At 36.8% G+C, this 20,139-nt stretch overlaps 1 protein-coding gene across 1 annotated transcript in view; it reads right to left on the bottom strand.

The window, feature by feature from the left end:
• TDRD5 (tudor domain containing 5) overlaps positions 1 to 19,654 on the bottom strand; it is a 42,890-nt gene extending 23,236 nt beyond the window's left edge. The window contains exons 1-9 of the mRNA XM_074322444.1: positions 19,388 to 19,654; positions 18,470 to 18,706; positions 17,450 to 17,857; positions 15,511 to 15,704; positions 7,352 to 7,435; positions 5,361 to 5,417; positions 3,686 to 3,839; positions 1,510 to 1,700; positions 180 to 400 (exon numbers count right to left, since the gene is read on the bottom strand). Of these exons, the coding sequence (XP_074178545.1) occupies positions 180 to 400; positions 1,510 to 1,700; positions 3,686 to 3,839; positions 5,361 to 5,417; positions 7,352 to 7,435; positions 15,511 to 15,704; positions 17,450 to 17,857; positions 18,470 to 18,701 (1,541 nt within the window). The 5' untranslated portion in view covers positions 18,702 to 18,706; positions 19,388 to 19,654. The remainder of the gene's footprint in view (positions 1 to 179; positions 401 to 1,509; positions 1,701 to 3,685; positions 3,840 to 5,360; positions 5,418 to 7,351; positions 7,436 to 15,510; positions 15,705 to 17,449; positions 17,858 to 18,469; positions 18,707 to 19,387) is intronic.
• Between the last annotated feature and the right edge of the window lie 485 nt (positions 19,655 to 20,139).

Below are 20,139 nucleotides of genomic sequence, written 5' to 3'. Positions count from 1 at the left end.
CATTTTTTAACAAAAGACATTTTTAAAGTTTTGCATTTTTAATTTCTATATGACAAATACCAATAAACAATAGCTCTCTTGGGTCCTTAATTTTTAAGAGCCCTGAGGCCAAAATGTTTGCAAACTGCTCATTTAGAATGAGATACCTGAAAAATACATGGAAAACAACAGACTCCTACCGCATTTCAATCATCATGTCTTCAAGTAGCTCTGAGGAATCTCTGCTATAGGTTCGGATGTAGAACTGACTAGGAGAGATGACATACTCCACAAAGACCCCCACGAGGGTGCTGGTGTCTAACGGCGGCAGTCTGCGTAACTGCTTGTCCCGCACAGCATCTGGTGGCACATCATGACTTGCCATCGCCAGGCTCAGCTGTGACTTGTCAATTTCGACTTGCTACAAGTTAGAAAAGAAATCAAAGAAACCACTATAAGCCTTTGGGTGACACTTCAAACTCTATGACGACATTTCTCAAAGTATACTTCGTGAGTGGCCTTTATCAGAGTCACCTGGGAAACGATGAAAATGAAGATTCTTAGGCTTTAGCCCAGACTTACTAATTCAGAATACCTGGGAGTGGGGCTCACGATTATGCATTTAAAAAATTCCCTGGTGATCCTTACCTGCATTAAAATATGAAAACTACTGCTTTATGACATTAGGTAAAGCGTTAAAAGTGTTTTACACAACTGCCCTATACAAAATTAAAAACATGATACTTCGAACATTCAAGCTGAACTAAGATTCTCATCCTACACAACCCTACCAACAAAAGTAACTTGAAACAATGGATTTCATTTCAGACTAGTCTTCCAATCAAAAATAGGGTTTTTCAAACACTCATTCTAAAATATATTATTTTCCTCTAGGCCTGCCTATTGTCCTCTAGAAAACATAGCAGGCTCTCCTAACAAAACATTTTCCTTCCATGAAAAACATGAAAAGAAGCAGGTATAGAGAGTAGAAAGAAAGAAGGGTAAGCAATTAATTTATTAATCACAACAAAATAATAGGAGATGAGAACACAAAAATGAAGACTTGTGTGTGGAGATGGAATGAAGGAGAAAAATAAAAGCAACCTGTAATGTAGGACAGGGGTGGGGGCAATTTGCAGTAGCTGTTGAGGCATACAGCTAAAACAAAGCTCCAACATTCTTTCCTCTAAAGCCCTCTTGGGTTTTCAAGCCTACATTTTGAAAAACACGGGCAGAGAATCAGCGATGTCATCTTGAGAGAACTGTCAGATCTTTAAAGCCATCTAAAACTTTAAAATGAGACTTGAGGGAAAGCAAGCTATATAAAAGATTGAAAACCAGGATAAATGCTGTATAAGATGACTACAGACCAAAGCTCTGGTCTCTTCCAAGAAATCATACATCTAGAAATAAGACCTTTCTAAAACAGAGTTTTGGTTTAAGGAAACATTCATTCGGTTCCTTTCCCACGATGCCAAATCCCCAGTGCACAAGTCTTTAAACCTTACTCACCAGCTGCAAAGGCCTTACCACCAGATTAGGCTTCTTGCGAATCTTCTGTTCCGGCCCTTTATGGTTTTCAGAAGAGCAATTCCATGTGGTCTCTTTGATAGCAGCAGTAGACAGTGAATTTCTAGGGGGACTGGACACATAACTTTTGGCTTCTATTTTCTTCTCTGATTGAACTAAACATGAATTTCCGACTGATGAAACAGCTCCATCTGAAATGACCAACAGAGTAGCCTAAGTCTATCTATTAAAATAATTTGTATAACTTTGACTAAGCACACTCTATGTGCCAGGCACTGGGCAGACAATGATAAATCAGAGATAGGAACCTGTCTTTGCAGACCTTTCAGTATGGAGACACATAAGAGAAGTTCTAGATGGGAACAAATTTTAAATTAATTACGTTGCGGGAGAGGGTAAATCTGGTAAGGCTTCTAAAACTTTGGTGAAAGGTTTACTTTTCAACATTCTGTTTTCAATTTATTTCTTGTTCACTCTAGCAGTGAACATTCGTTGTTGCTAATGTACCATGTATGAAGTCCATAATCCGATGCCTTAATTTTTAGGGAATTCTCATATCAATCACGTTTTGTTCAACTTTACATGTGTATGATGTGAATCACAAGAATGTGGCACATGAAAACAGATCCCAGATACATCTAAAACCATAGTGGCTCCTAAAAAATAAATTAATAAGTGCACAAAGTGGTAGGTACAAGACTGTTTATCACAGTATTGTTTTCATATTGATAAAAAATGGATACAATCTACATGTCCATCAACAGAAGATGAAATGAATTACAACAGTCACATAAAAGAATTATATGTAGTTTAAAAAGATGAAATAAACCCATATATGCTGATACTGAAAAATATCTATAATACATAAAATACAAAAAGCAAAGACACATACAATACTATTTTGTGTAAGAAAATCTTACATATGATACATAACTATATTATACAGAAGAGGTCTACAAATGGGCCCACTAAAACTACTACCACCTCTGCATTGTTGGAATTGTTTAAACAAGCAAATATTACTTTTGTAATTTTTTTAAAAACTAGCTATGCTTATATATACATTGAAAAAAGAATGGAAGGCTGTATGAAAATTATAACAGCATTTTCGGCGGGACAAAATGATGGGAAATGTTCACTTTCAACTTTCTTTTCATCTGTGCTGTTTGAACTTTTTAGAGTGAATATGAGTTATTTTAATCAGAAAAATCAACAAAGATACATTTGTGCTTTGGAAAAAGTAGCTGTCTATCATAACCACTTGTAGAAAGTTATAAAAAAACAAGTACAATATTGTACTATACGTTGGCAAGACATTGCCACTGAGGGGACTGAGGAAACATTCCATGGGATGTCTCTGTATTAGTTCTTAACAACTGCACTGAATCTACAATAATCTCAATAAAAATTTCAAAAGAAACCAAAACAACAACAACAACAAAAAACTAAGCCACAAAAAAACAAAACAAACAAAAATCAAGTTCCCTAAGTGCAATGTGATATCCTGGAGTGGATCCAGAAACAGAAAATTTTGGGAAAACTGGTAAAATTGGAATAAAATCTGGAGTTTAGTTAACAGTAACGTATCAATGTTCATTTCTTAGTTTTGATAAATATGTCATGGTAATGTAAGATGTTAATATTAGAAGAAACTGGATGAAGAATATATGGAACTCTGTACTATCTTAGCAACTTTTCCATAAACCTAAAATTATCCCCAAATAAAAAGTTTATTTTAAAAAAATACAAGTGCTGGGTCCCAATGCATACCCATTTATTCTGAAGCTCTATTTCTAAACAGCTTTTGATATACAGCCACAGTTAAGAACCATCGAACTACCTAGTGCTTCCCCATCGTATCACCATTTCAGAAAACTGATTTCTTCAGAATCATCCCAAAATCTGGACAATGAAGAAAGTAAATTTTAAAAAGTCAGATGGTCTTTATTAATAATACAGGCTAGCCTTATTATAACAAATATCACCAGAAAGAAGGTCATAGTACCTGTATACTTCTTTGCACATTGCATAACATTTTCAAGGCTAATGTGTGATCTGTTTGGTTGATGTTGCTATCATAAAGAACCTTACATAACCAGTGCTTTCTTTTTCCCTGTCCTTACAGGGACAACTGAAAACCAGGTTTGCATCATATTGTATTAATAATCCAACTCACCAGTTGGTAGAGGCTTCATATCAGCATCAAACACCAGTAAGTCTTGTTCTCCTTCCCTGAACTCAACATAGAGAATGTCACTAAGAGCTCCAACAAGTTCAGTCACATTTAAGAAGCCCAATTTTTTTAGTGAAAGTTGCTCTTTAAAAATTACCTGTCACAAAAAACCCAACAGGAATAATATGAATCAACAATGTTAGGTAACAGGAATATAATATATACAGATACCATTGGACGGTGCTTTAGTTTGGACTTAGCCAAGATAAATTTGCAAGGATCAGTGAACTTGGGTATTACAGTAAAGGCTTGCTTCCAGGCAAGTATACTATTAGGTGTGTGCAAAAGTAATCGCGGTTTTTGCAATTGTTTTTAACCTTTTAAACTGCAATTACTTTTGCACCAACCTAATACAAACCAAGAGACCTATGATCCCACAAAACTTCTAGGACAACTTCAAGTTCCTTTCAGAGCATGTGGTAAATTGAAGTGAAAATTAGGAGACCTTTTACCTCTCATTTTTAACAATGTCTGTATCTTTCCTAAGTTTTCTTCTCTTTCTTCTACTATGAGTTAATATTTATTGAACAATTGCTATGTGGCAGGCACTGTTCTAAGTACTTCAAGTCATTTCAACTTCACAAAACTATGAAATTAGGTACTATTATTCTGACTTTACATATCTATAAAATAGCACAGAGGTGATGTATCTTAACCATTATGCTACAGTAGCTTACAAAATCCATGTTTATATCTACAAATGTATGATAGTTTTTATAGCATGGTAGTTGAGAGTTAGGATTCTGAAGCCAAGCTGCCCTGGGTTCAAATTTTGGCTCCACCCCATTACTAGCTATCTGACCCTTAGGCAAGTTACCTCTCTGTGCCTCAGTTTATTGTGAAAATCAATTTAATTACTATATGAAAGGCACTCAGAATAGAGTCTGGAACAGAGCTGGCGTATGTATAAGTCTTACCATTTTAAAAAATTAGATATATGGCAATATCTGAATTAACATTCTGCAACTTCAATTTTTTTCACTAAACATGATGGTTGCAAAAATGATCCATGTTTCAGAACAAATCTAGTTCATTTATTTTATCTACTACTTATTAATCCATTGTATAAACATCAATCCAAATTTATTTACCTATTCTCTTAGTGATGACCAGTTAATTTGTTTCCAGTTTTTTACTATGCTACCATGTGCACATGTCTCAGGTACGTCTCATGTGCACATGTGTACGAGTTTCTCTGAAGGGCACGTGTAGAAGTGGAACTGCTGGATCAGTGGGAGTACCTCTCTTCACATTCACTTGATACTGCCAAAACACTCCCCAAAGGGGTTTTGTCCCACAAGCAGTGTATGAGGTATTGTGCATCTCCACATGCCCACTGACAATTGGTAATGTCAGACATTAAAAATAAATTAACTTTTATTCTAATAATAATATAACAATAAGTGGTAAAAATATCCTTCCTATACATAAGGAAGTATTTATTAAGGACCATATTCTTAACTCTTTTAGTAAAGAAAAGGACACCAAAATGCAAAACAGTATGCTTAAGTTCTAGAGCACAAACTTGGAGGGTTCAAGGAGTAGCAACAAAATTTCTATCTATCACGAAAAATATAAGCCATATAAAAACATGGTCGATGAAAAAGAAAACACTCACCTCAAACTCTCCAAGCAGTTTAGAAATAAGCAAACCCTCTGGAAACTTGGACACAACCTAATAAACAGAAAATGAAATGCAATATAAATAGACACCATTGGAATGCTGGATGATAAAATAACAAAATCAGACAGCATATACTAAATAGTAACAAAGGTAAAAAAATATCATTATTATTGAGTGAATGAATTAAAGTCACAATATTTTTTAATCAGTTTCCAGTTTTAAAAAAGATTGCCACAATAAAAAAGCAGTGACTTCTAACATTTCCAGAGTTGAGAAATCATTCTTGCATAAAGAGAAAGTATCTATAGATAGTAGCCATTGTTGTCCATATGCACATAAAAATACCTATATTTAATATAAAATAGGTCATTATTTCTATAACCAGTTTTTAAAATTCATACCCTACCTTTCCATGTCCATAAATTTGGAGCAACATATTTACTGGCTAGAGTTTTCAAAATATTCAATATACTTAAATTTATTTACTCAATCCTCTATTTATTGCTGTCTCCTATTTTTCATCATCACAAATATTCCAGCAATTATCCTCATACTTGTATCTGCATACCTATCCAATTATTTTTTAGGGTAAATTCCTAGAAGTGGACTTATTCTATCCTAATAAAGTATAAAAACCTTTGTGTTTTCCTACATCTCTCCAGGTAGTGTATATTTTACTAAAAATTCTAATTCAAGCTTCAGAAAAACATAAAGTAAAAATTATCCAAAATTTTGTGACCAGAGATAGTTGTTGCTGCATTTTAGAAAACATTTTTTCAGAAACAAATTTATGCACACACATATTTACATTATTCATGATTTTACATTGAAGGACAATAGCAAATGTGCTATTCTATAAAATCTGTTTTTAAAGACCAATCAAGGAGCTACTTCCATGCAAATTAACTGAGATATACATAAACTTTCTTACAAGCCACATGATATTCCCTATTTTGGGTAGATAATTTAATTAACCAATCTTTTATCAATGAACGCTTAATTTTTCTCTAACATATTGCTACCATAAAAAAGTCATATTGAACAAATGTCCAAAAAGGAAGACAGGGCATGAATGCACCAAGGTTTTTGCATTTCTCCCAGTAAAACCACAACAGCTGAAATGGAATAATATAAGGCAGTAAGAGTCATAATGGCACTCTGATTATTCAAATCACAATTAACAGCTCCCACCAAAAATTTAAGTGTACATACCTTTTGGCTCAATACATAATAACCAGAGAGCTTTTACAAATTAATAAGGAGAACAATAAATTAAGCCAAGGACATAAACAGGCAATTCACATAAGAAATATAAATGGCTTATACTAAGCATATGAAAAGATGCTCAGTGTAAAAATCAAGAGGTATAAATTAAAACCTGGATGATTTTAATTTGGATAGTAACATTTCTCTGTCGGTGGGAATGTAAATTTGTTCAAACCTTTTAGAGGGCAATTTAGTAATATTTATCAAAACTTAAATATTTAATACCTTTGGCAATTTCACTTCTAGATAAATGTTCAAGGACATTAACTGCACCATTTTTTAAATAGCCATGGCTAGAAATAACCCAAATGTTAATCAATAATGAATCTCATAAGTGAAATATTGTACATCAACACAATGGGATACCATACACTATTTAGAATATTTGACATACATATCTAAGACTGGTATTAGAAAGATCTTGAACTGTTTGTAATAATTTATTGGGGTGGGGGGAAGAAAAAAGGGAAAAGAGAGCATTAATGGAGAACTTGCATTTTCTAAATAATTTTAAAAACATTAAAAAATTTTAGGAGTAATTTAGGGTTTTTTTCCTGATCTTAAAAGAATAACCACTTGATTTGCAGTATATTTGAAAAGAGCAGGTATAACTATAATTATAAAAGAAATACCTGTAGACAAATTAAACTGAATAACAAATGAAATCTAAATGTATAATCAATTATTCTTATCCATTTCCCCAAACAGAAAATACTTACAAATTTTATCTTATGTTTTAGTTCTGGATTGATAGTCCCTCCAGGTCCAATTTGTGCAATAACTGATTTGAAGGTGTTCTCCAACTATGAAAAAAGAAAGTTCAAGTTACAAAAAAAAAAAGATAAATCTGGAAAAAAAATAACCGCATGAAATAAATCAATACAACAATTTAAGAAAAATAAATCTGAACAATATCTAAAGAAAACATCTATCAAAAGAAATGTATTTCGATCAAATGGATAAAATACTGTTAAGAGGCACTGTAACATTTCTTACCATATAAAATACATTTAGAGTAGATGAAATCTTTCTAAAACAAAACACTGAAATTTTCCAGAATAATTAACATTCTCTATAACATTTATATTCTAGAGTCTTCAAATACTCAATTCTATACTCTTACCCAGAAAGGATTTTTGATACTAATTTTCTTCTGTTTATAAAAGTATTCGATGTTTATTAAACACATACTTAGTGACTGCCTAATGCAGGGAAGGAAGAGACAGGATGATGGAAGGTGGCTGGGAGGTGGGAATGAGTGTGAGCCTGGGCACTGGTGGAATGACTGTCTGGCCCTAAAGGGCGGGAAGGAGAAGCTCGTCAGTTGTAGTAAAAGGAAAGAACCAGTAAGGATCCAGAAAAGCTCTGATTGGGATGTCAGTAGGTAGAGAGAGTTACCATCTGATGGCTTCAGTATTCTGAATTCAGAAGCAAGGCCTATTCCTAAGAATAGAAGAAAAGGGGAGGGAGCTCACTCAGTTGAGAAAGTGGAAAAACAAAGTTGAGGAAATAATAGATGGTTATCTAAACTCAACAGGTAGGGAGTAAAGATAGGAGAGGCCTCAGTTAAGATAGTAGGGAGCTGAGGATTTTAGTAGAGAGAAGTCAATGGCACAGGGACGGCCCAGTAAGGTAGAAAGATGATGCACAGCATTCCTATTGAGAAAATAAGCTGGAAGCAAGAGGTTATGAGCAGAGAGTACATGGAGCACATCCAGATAGCCAAGCTCCAGTGAACAGCCACGGCAGTGGAGGCCTAAAGTGGAGACAGATCATGGAGTTATGTTTAAAGAAGTACATCTAAAAAGACATACATTAGAAAAGACACAAGGACATAAAGAAAAAACACAAATTACCTAAAATCCTATCACACAGCCACAATCATTATCAGTCTTTTTCCTTCTACACTCTTTATTTTGCAATCATTCTTCTTAATGTCACTCGGCCTGTCACTGCTTACAAACTGTGACCTTTTAGGTCCGTTTCTTCATCTGAAAAATGAAGATAATCTCAATATGTCACAAAGTTGACAGGAAAATGGGATAGGAGGAAGCTTAGAGTCCTGTGATTATATCACTAGCTTTCACAAAAGACCTCAGCCTTATGTGCTTTTTCTTTTCTATCCGCCATGAGATAATTCCCTAAAGCTCTTCCAGTGAACAATAAGAGAATCTAAAGATAACTGATTCTTCACATCCCAACAGACTCCTACCATTTTAAGACTCAGTACAACAATTTATTAAATTATCACTGTGCTAGGTGTTTCAGGGGACAAAAAAGGGTCACTGTTGACAGCATCATTCCTCTCAAGCCACTTACAATTAAGTAGGGAAATGAGATAAATGTACAGACAGCTATAACCTAAGGCTGACTCTAAGCACCATTAAAGAGGTACAAAAGTGCAGAAGGATAAATCACATTACGTTATAAACATACGGAAGGCTTCCTTTTAGAAGGACCGTGAAGGATGGGGAGAATACTGCAGAGAGGTGGTAGAGAGGGCAACGAAGAGCTCTTCATGAACAAAGGAAAAAGAATACCTGAACGCATCAGGGAAGACTAGTGGAAGAGGAAACTGGAAAAGGAAGACTGAAGTCATACTACAGAATACTTTAAACACCAAACTAAGGAGGTTTTTTTGGTTATGTAAACAAAAAACGATACCAGAGATTTTTAGCAAGGGAGAGACATTATCAGAATTTTAATCTGGCAGAAAATTAGATTGGAGAGATAGAAAACCAGTTAGTTAGGAGACCACTGCAACTCTCTGGGCAAGAGTTTTAACTAGGATGCTAAGAGAGTAAGAAAAGAAAGAGGGGCTAATACAATGGTGGACTCCACAGAAATTAAGAAATAATACAACGGAGAAAGAGGAATTGCTGATTCTACAGGGGTGAATAATAAGAGACCAAGGAAACAGCCTCACAAGTTTCATACAAAAAGCTAACGGACCTTGGAACATAGAGGTAGGTTTTTGCTGATTTTTAATCAATTCCAAGAGTTTGGGAAACTGGGAGGTAAAGGGCAGGACGGTGAATACAAACGTGATTTGTCTCTATGAAGTATGGCTTGTAACAGGTCAGCAAACTACTGCTATTGGTCAAATCTGGCCTATCATCTGTCTTCGTACAGCCCATGAGCTAAGAATGGTTTTGACATTTTTAAATGGTTGAGGGAAAAATAAACAATATTTTGTGACATGTGAAAATGATATGAAATTCAAATTTCAGTATCCACCAATAAAGTTTTATTGGAACATGGCCACATGCAGCCACACACACTCATTTACATATTTCCAAGGTTGCTTTAACACTACAAGGCCAGAGTTCAGTAATTACAATAGAGACCCTTAGGCCCTTGAAGCCTCAACTATGTACTATATGGCCTTTTAGAGAAAATATTTGCCAAGTCTGGGCTTATGATGTCAAAATGATGGGCTCTTAGCTAGGAACAGAATGCTTCTCAAGAAGATGACCAAAAAAAAAAAAAAAAAAAAAAGAATTTTTTTTTTGCCTCAAGCTAAACGACTAAATTAAGCTGACTTTAAACTGAATAGAGGGAGGGAGAATTCTTAAAGCCAGGTAATCATGGGGAAAGCTATAATTAGAGGGTAGAAATTATAAAATGTGTGTGTCGTGGGGGAGTAAGAGTAGGAGGTGATCAGTGATTCACATGAGGAAAGTAATCAGAGTCCCTGATTTCAAGAACACCAAACACAAAGAAAGGACAATAAATCAAGTGAACAAAAGATTATATTAGGTTGGTGCAAAAGTAACTGCAGCTTAAAAGGTTAAAAATAACTGCAAAAATGGCGATTACTTTTGCACCAACCTAGTAATACAGGGACATATATAAAGATGGAAAGTGCCCCCCTCAAAGAAGCCATATTCAGATGGGAGTCTATAGGGCCAGAGAAGAGGGAGAGAACAGCTATGAATCGGAGATGTACTCCTTAGAAAAATGGATAAAAACATGAATAGGCAATTGATAAAAATGACCACTAAACAGCCAATGAAAACAAAGTTTAACCTCTAATAACTAGACTAGACAGTAATAGTCAGACATAGTTATTTGTCTATCAAATTGGAAAATTATTATTACAATAATGCCCATTTATTCATTCAACAAATATGTATTGAACACATACTATGTGCTTCATACTGTAGAAAGAGCTGGATATACAGGGGTAAATAAACTGAATATGGTCACCGCCCCCATGGAACTGGCAGTCTAGTGTGGGGAGAGAAACAGGAAACAATCATGTAAATAAATATATAATTACAATTATGATAAATGTTATGAGAAAACCCACAGAGTGTCATGAAAGGATAACACGCCTGACGGTGTCTGGAAAGCAATGGGAGACCTAGCTTAGACTGGGATTGGTAAGGAAGAGAAGGTCAGGGGAGGGTTTTCTGAAGAAGTGTCCATTTATACTGAGTACTGGCAAAGGAACAGGAAGGAAACACTCACACACATCTTATGTGAGTGTTAACTGAAACAACTGTTAGGGAGGACAACCTAACTACATGTACGATAGCCATGAAAGCACACATTCTTTTTGATGCAGTGATTCCTGTTCTAGAAATTTAGCCTGTAGAGTAATGGAGATACATGCAAATTTGAGCAAGACTGTCATTATAAGGTTATTTTTATCAGCAAAAACTAGAAACAGCCTATATGCCTAACCATTAAAAATGCTACATTACAATATTTAACAACGTGGTATGTTCACAATGTAAAATGATGGGTTAAAAAAAAGCAGGTCACAAACCTGGACCAGAATTATTCTAATTTTTTTTCAAAAAAAGTCAAATTTTCTGGGCAACTAAAGTATAGGTGATTCTGATTTTCCTCTGTGCTTTTCTGTATTTCAAATCTTTGCAATCAATCTGTATTACTTTTGTAATAAAAAGATTTTAAAGACATATACACCTAGGTGATATTCAGAAACAAAAGGTAGAAGCATTTTGGAAAGAAGATGCATGAGGCTAAAAGCAGAAAGAAACAGAAGTTACATTGTAGAGGAATGTACTGCAGACCATTTGGCCATATGGTAAAACAATACATTTTTTATAAAGATCACAAAACTGGCACAGACACACATGCAGAAGCAATACTAGGTATCTCATTTGACTAAAAGCTAGGCAACATGGAATGACTTGCCATACTAAAGATTTCATCCAAATTCATGGGAAAAGAACAGCTAATCTAAGTTGGCCAGAGGACACAACTTCCAGAGAATTGCATTAATGAACGCACTGAACTGCTCCTTCCGACAGTAATTGTTTAACATGTCCAGTCACTTGTCCAGGACATTTTCTTAAAAAGATTGCTGAGCCAGATCATCAAGTAACATAAAATACTTTCTTTTTTTTACATGCAATACCAAAGCCTCTCATCCATGTAAAAACTATCAATTATTTGGGTGCAGATTAAAAGTTAGGTGGCAACTAAGACCCAGCCCCTGATTTTTCATTCACTTAAGAGTAGATCTTTTATAATTCCAGGTCTACCTACTTTAAGTCTCATGCTGAATATTACAGTAAAGTTTTCTAATGTATAAGACTGGGGGTAGGGTAGGATGGATTACTAGATGGTGCCAAGGCTAGAAAGCCTAGAAATGCCAGATTCTTGTTCCTTGACCAAACACTCTTATAGGCACTGCAGGAAAGTAATTCCATTGTTAGCTGTGATCTAAGACTACACACTAATGCAGAGAAGTCTGATGAGCTGGGCTGGGCAGAGCATCTGAGGCTTCATTCACTGAAAAATATAGCTAATCTATAATCACCCATTCACATTTTCATTCCTCATCTAAACTTCCTCTCAAGAGGTCAAGATAAATGCGTATGAGTAAAAAGATTATTCATATATTGCAAAACGGGCTTTAAATTGTTCTAAACCATTTGCTTTGTGAATCAAAGCATGGCAATTGGGCAATGGTAAGATACTAATAACCAAGCTTGATTGTTTCTCTTGCAGGTGAAAAATGAAGAAACACTAATCCTCATTTTACAAAGGAACACGACTTTTTTTTCTTTTTTTTTCTTTTTTTGACTTTTTTTTACTTTTTTCCCCCTTTTTAACAGCATGTTTTTCTAATGACAAAATAACATGTTCACTGTGGAAAAACATAAAGATGATCAAAAAGAAAATAAAAGTCCGTAAATTTACAATTTAAATATTTTTATATGTTTATTTATTCTTTTCCTATGCACATAAAGAAACATATAAACTTGCAGAGTTTTGAGGGAACACCTAGCAAATGGACAGATACATAATTCTGAAGAAATGGAAAAGTTGTACTTTTTATAAATAGGATTATGTAGGATCTGCTAATTATGTAGTCTGTCCTGGTAGGGAATTAAAATATGTAGTTTAGGAACTAGAGCCCACTCCTAGAACAAAATTTAAATAGTTCTGATGGCAAAAAAATTGAACTGGAAGTGAAATGCCAGGAGCAAAGGTCCTAAACTTTGCATTTGTTACTGGCTGGTTCAGATAGTTCAAAGCAGAGCCTTCCCACTCAATTTTATAGAGTTTTAAATCGCCGAAAAAGAAATACGCACTATCACTCTTTAATTTTTTTTTTGAATTTTCAGTCAGTACAATAAATTTAGGAAATGGAAATAAGAACATTACACACTGGAAAAAAACAAAGCAAAATTATTTACAAATATTATCGTGGTCTATCTGGAAAACTTATGAGAAAGCTATTAAAACAAACAAGTTCTATAAGGTAACCAGTTTCAAAACAATATTTTAAAAAATCAATTTCTTTCCTCATAAGCCATAAGCAGTTAGAATCCCATTCTCAATAACAAGAAAAGTGTCACACTACACAATCCCTAAGAGTACACTTATAAGAAATGTGCAAAACTCTAATGAAGAAAACTGTATCTGCATCGAAGGACATAATACTGAATAAATAGAAAGCTGCATACATTATTGAATGAATACATTTAATGTAACATGTGAAGTCTTCACATTTTCAAAAATGTAATTCTCAGAGCAATCTTACTGAAATTTCAGAGCTCACAAAAATAATTTTTCTAATTTAGAGTAGAAAAGTCTGGAAAGAGACTCATTACGGGAGACTTGCCTTAAAAAACATTAAGATGAATTTAAAAGTACCAAAATTAAAACAGCGTAGGACTGGCACAGAGACTCACACACCTCAAAATTATAATCCAACTAAAACTTGATCCATACCTGGTGCCTTATACAAAAATTAACTCAAATGAATAATAGACCTAAAAACAAAAATCTTAAAACTTCCAGAAGAAAACACAGAACATGTTGTGACTTTGGATTAAGCAAAGATCTATTATATAGGCAACACTCAAAAGAAAAATATAAATAAATTAGATTTCATCAAAATTAAAGACTTCTCCACAAAAAGACAGATTAAGGAAATGAAGGAAGAGACAAGCATAGACCAGGAGAATATATCTGCAAAACATGTTTCTGATAAAGGACTTCTGTCCAGAATATATAAATAATTCTTCCAACTCAATACAAAGACAACTCAAGTTTTAAGAATGAGCAAAAGATATGAATAGACACTTCAAAGAAGATCTACAAATGGAAACTATGCTCATGAAAAGATGCCCAACATAATTCATATCAGATAAATTTTAATTAAAACCATAATGAGATAACCACTACATACCCACTGAAATGGCTAATATTTTTAAAATTGACAATATCAAATGTTAACAAAGATGCAACTGGAACTCTCATCTGTAGCTCATGATAAAGTAAAATTCTACAGCCACTCTGGAAAAGTTTGGCAAGTTTTTACCAAGTGAAACATGCACTTAAGTGCATGACCTAGCAATCCTACTCCGAGGTATTTACCCAAGAGAAATGAAGTCCATCTTCATACAAGGTGTATGCAGATGTTCATAGCAGCTTTATTTATAACACCCCAAACAGGAAAATGACCCAAATAAGATCTAACGGGGAATGGATAACAAATTGAGGTATAGCGATATAGTGGAATGATATTCAATGATATTCAAGTGAAAAGAACAAATTACTGATACATGCAGGATAAATCTCAAAAGCATCATGCAAAGTTAAAGAAGATAGATACAAAAGGCTAGATGTTATTTAATTCCATTTATATGCGACTCCTCGAAAGTCAAAATTATAGTTCTAGGAAGCAGTGGTTGTCTGTGGCTGTAGTTAGGGAAAAAGATCGACTACAAAGTGGCATGAAGAAACTTTTGGGGGATGATAGAAATGTTCTGTTTCATGACTTTGATGGTGATTACATGACTAGATACATTTGTCAAAACTCAAACTGTTCACTTAAAATGGGTAATTTGTACTATATTATGTTACTAAAGCTAATTTTTTAAAGTTACAGCAATAAGGCCCTTTTATATTAGGAGTTTAATTTCCATGTGCTTATTCTGATCTCAATTTAGGTTGTTATCTTGCTGACTTAACCAGGCCTTTGTTGGTTACATTCTAGCAGTTTTTATTCAAAGTCCTTCAGCATTATAGTCACAGAAAAATACCAGGATTCTAGTGTTCAGGCCCAGCCATTCAGGTGAAGCTATTCATGAGTTAAGTTGTAAATATGCTTCAGTAACTTTGGTGAGAAAGCTAGGCCTACACATAAAGATTTGGGAGTCATCTGCAGAAAATAGTAGAAACCATGGAGTTGAGAAAATTGTACTCTTTTCTCACTGCCACCTGTTACTTCTTACTAATCCTCACGTCGATAGAAAATGCTTAAGTTAAATCTGAAATCAGAGAATGACTTGAATTTTAAAGGGTCAGCTCTTCCACCAGATCTAAGTAATAACCACTGAATTTAAACACCTTTTCATTGTATTTATATCTCCAAACTCCAGTATCTCACCTGGTTTAACTTTTCAGTGTGATTCAGCCTTGAAGTCTCCACTACATTTAACTTAGAAGTCTTTTCCATGTTTAATATTTGCTTCGGTGCTTCCATGTTTGTAGTGGGTTGTGAAAAGCGTGCCTTTGCTACCGGAGAGCCTGGGGGATATGACCCTTCTTGTTTCATTCTAAAACGCTGGGTAAAAAATTTTCCTTTTGTGAATAAAAGGAGAGAAAAATTGTCACTAGAAATTTCTAGTTTATTTCCTGGTGATTATACATAGAGGCTACTGTGACCTAACTGCCCTCAGCTTAGAACTAAAAATTAAGGAAAGTAACCTTACATTTTCAGTATTAAGCCAATAAAATTTACATATAATGGAAGTGATTAGTCATCTATAGAAGAAAACCAAGAAAGAGATCACAAGTGTGTTACTGAAAAAATTGGGACTATCTAAAACTCCACTTAAGGTCACCTGAATATAATTAGAGAAAGGCAGGATTCAACACACAAAAATCTAAAAAGCTGTATCCTGTTTAGGAGACCAAAAAGTCTCTAAGTAAGGAGTCTGTTTAGAATTACGCTTCTCAAACTGGATAACCGCCTAGCAGTATGTGTGTGTAAGGGGGTAGGACGGGGCGGGGGGATGAAAAGCTATAGAATAAAAGATATCATTCAAGAGTATAGTTTTTTTCCTCCAAGATTTGCAGGGAGGGAAATACCACTGGAAAGGTGTATTCTATTATACAACATGAAAGACGTATCACTTGACCTCACCCCTTTCTTTATCCTAAGATCAAGATCACCAAAAAAACCCAATTACTTCCAAGATATTCTGATGATAGGAAGAAGGGGCCATGGATTGGGAACATGAAACTCTTGTAAGTTTAATAGCATTAGTCTCCCTAAGTTTGAGCACCTGAAGAACACTGATCGCATTGAGGGTTAGAACCTAAACACTCAGTGGCCCCCCTGGCCTTCCCTGACCAGAGCATGTAACCCCCCTGGCACATCCTCTTACAATTACATTACCCACCACTGTTTAAATACTGGTTTGTAAACTCATGACATTTTCATGGTTCACCTACATTAATCTAAATACAGATTTTGGAGAAAAGGAAAATCACTGAAATAGGCACAGAATCCCCCAAATTGGCTCAGTGTATAGCTTCTATACTATTGAGGGTCTAGGGAAACACTATACATACAAATGATCACATTGGTCTTCTGAATCTCTGGGAAGGACAGTGATTGGGGAGGAAAAGCACTGGATGAGCAGTAATACCAGTAAGAGCTGGGTATCTAATCCTGGCTGTACCACTTTTCCAACCATGTGACTTTGGAAAAGTCATTCCGCTTCCTGAGCTTTTGTAGCCTTATCTATCAGACGAGAGTCACTCAGCCTTCTTGTCTATGGTATGACAATGAGAACCCAGGGTAAAATGCTATACAAATAAGGCGGTTATCATTACACTACATAAATAACGCAGTGCCTGCTGTGGTATCAAAGATCAGTGATGGCAAAAATCAGATGGTAAATGCTACTAACCAGTATTATTTTTAAAACTTTTCATTTTTCATGTTATATCTTCTTTACATAAACACATAGAACTAATGTTCATTTACAGGGCTCTAGAGAGAGCTGATCTTGTTTTTATAGCAGCTACTACTTACTGTGAGCTTACTAAATGCCAAGCACTTACAGACCTCATCTCATTTAATCCTCCAGCACAACTCCAAGAAGCAAGTATTATTATTTCCATTCTAGAGATGAGGAAACTAATGCTCATCAGACACTTTAAGTAATTTGCCTGGGATCACTCAGCTAGTGAGTTATAGAGCAAGGATTCAACTTCAACAAATTGGTGACGCGTAGCCTCTCCACGCCTCTGTATGAGTCACAACTGCTCCAAAATTTGCTCATCCACAATACAGTTACCAATGCTAACATGCTTACCTGCTGGCCATCCTCTCTGCTTTTCCTCTGATACGCTCTTCTTTAGCATCAACAAAGAACCTGCTCTGGTCTGCTCTACAGAAATGACATCTGAAGCAGCATTCAGCACTTCAAACATAGATAGGAACCCATACTGCATGTACTGGAATGAGCGTCCAAATCGCTTGGCAAATGCCTTTTCAAAATCAGAAAGGAGAACAGGAGATAACGCCAGGAGGTCCTTCAACTCACTCTTCACAACAGCTGGAAGAATAGGGGGCACCCTTCCTCGGTAAGGTACTCGCCGAAGAGAGCTTGGCCCAGAGCAAACAATGGCCCTGCCTTTCTGCACAGAGTTTTGAATCTTATGGCTGCTCCTCTGTCTTGCAACTAAACTTGCTATTCCTTTGGTGTATTCATCTGGAATGGCTAAAGGGATATAAAAAAAAGAAATCATATTTAGGTGAAAACTTACCCCCTTCTTCATCCTTTGCATCTGTGTTACATGGACTTTTTTTTTTTGTTTTTTTTGTAACTCTCCAAGGAGCTGTGTATCTAGACAACATGGTAAATATGAACGCTTGGTTCTTTCATTTTTTGCATTTTGGACAACAGCTTACTAGCTCCTCTACCAGAGGATGAAGATAGATAAAACCTAATATATTATCATTACTGCTAATGGACTCCTGAAAGGTTTGAGACTCTTGAGATAAACAACAAACTTCCCTGCAATTTTTTTTGTGCTTTATGAAATTTAAAAAATTATTTTATAATTAAAAAGTCCCACTGTTACACTTCTCCCAAGTGAAGGTGCAATAACCTGAAATCACAAGCAAAACGCAGTGTTTGTGAATGCACATTTTCTGGGGAAAGGTTTCTTAGTTTTGCTAAAGCTCTAACTTTGCCCACAACCTCAAAGGCGGCCTATGACTGCCCCCTCCCCTGCAAAAAATTAAAATGCCCTGCCTAACATGCAGGATGCTTGCTAAAACAACTCTTTGATAAGTGATTCTTTTTACAGACCTTCAAACCTTAACTTACCTTTTAGTATTACAGTGCCATCCCCACTGGGGCAGACGCTTACAACATCAGGCATGTCCAACATCAGCTCCATAGTGGAGCGATACCCAAGGATCCGGAGTGGTAAGTGGTTGCCAACCATCAAAAGGTACTCCTTTTCCAGCTGCTGTGGGGTCAAACCATCTTTGGCGGAAATGAGAAGTGACATTATTTCCTTCCTCAGGCATTCCTGTATGCGCTCTTGTTCAGACATTGCCCCTACAGGATTCAAGGCAGAAACACTGCTCATGAGGAAAAGCAAGCAAAACCAAGATGGGGGGGGAGAGGGGGGATTCTCAACGACCAATAGTGGAATATAAACAACTGAGATGGGAGTTGTCAAGGTGGTAAGGCACAGCAGTATTATAAGGGTCCTCTGAATCTTGGGTTTCGCAAAGCTGCCACACAATTCCAACTCTAAATCTCAACCTGTGTTGATTAACTTACGTGTGTCTGCAGAAATCACTGCCACTGGCTGTTGTGTGAGAAGTCCAAGTTCTAAAGCGTTAACTCGGGTTTACTTGGGGTCTTACTAATCTATCTACTCAGAATGGACTCTGGAAACCAGGACTGGGAATGAAGCAAACGCAAAATGGTCTTCCCCCATGCACGGAGGCCGCTCCAGGTAAAGACACTCGCCCCAGCATACTTTCTCCAGCCTCAACAGACGGGAGGCTCCCCACTTGCTCCTACCGAAGTCCTCTTAGCTCACCCCCTCTCCACCTGGCCGGGATGAGAAGTCCCTTTCCCCGCCCCCAACGTCGTACGGCCCCTGGCGGTGTGGGGAGCTGTCTTTCCACCTGCCCCGGGGACAGCCCACGACCTGGCGTGACAGAGGCCAGCGGGAGGAGTACAGGTGAAGCGCCCCTTTGTGGCCGGCCCTGTGTGGCCGCCCCTCACCCGTCTGGCCCCGGCGCCCGTGCTGCCGTTGCGACCCTGTTGTGTCAAAAGCGTTCTCCCTAAGGGTGCAGCTGAGGAAGAGCCAGTGGTGGAGGCAGCCCGCGCGCCTGCGCACCGGTGCCCGACGGCCGATGGCGTGCGCAACAGCGCCGCGTTCCAGCCAGAAGGCGCGCGGCCCTCGGGACCGTTGGGCAGGGCTGGCCGCTCGGGGGTCGTCTAGGGTCCTTGCAAGTTGCGGGGTCGCTTGGCCGGGCTCCCAGGCAGCATTGGCTGCCTTCTGGGATCGCCAGCGCATACCTCCTTCGACGTGGGTGGAACGCAGGAGGTGGGACTGCAGCGCGAGAACCTCTCCGACCACCTCCCAGGCAGGGGGCAGTCCCGCGCTAGGCGCTAGGGATGGGCAGCTGGAAGAAAGGTTCTTAACTTGGGTGTGCCCTGTGCCTATGAATCACCTGTGGAGCTTATTTAAGGGGGGGGGGGGAAGATGCCCACATCTGATCAGCAGAGATTCTGATTCAGTAGGTCTAGGTCTATTAGGGGAAATTACAGGCATTCTGATACTTGGTGGAGAATCACTGCAGAGCTAGAGGAATGGATAGGGCGAGGAGGGCTTCCTGAATGAGTAGAGAACATTGCAGGTGCCACTGGAGATAAAAGAGCGGGAAACTAAAGACATGGATATATTTGGGGAAATAAATTGGGGATGTATTTATTGGATGGGTGGGACCAGCAAGATTTAAGATTTATAAGGT

This window comes from Rhinolophus sinicus, linkage group LG17 (genome assembly GCF_036562045.2).
Source record: "Rhinolophus sinicus isolate RSC01 linkage group LG17, ASM3656204v1, whole genome shotgun sequence".
NCBI lineage: Eukaryota > Metazoa > Chordata > Mammalia > Chiroptera > Rhinolophidae > Rhinolophus > Rhinolophus sinicus.
The sequence above is the reverse complement of the archived record's forward strand: the minus strand, read 5'-3'. Positions and strand labels throughout refer to the sequence as shown.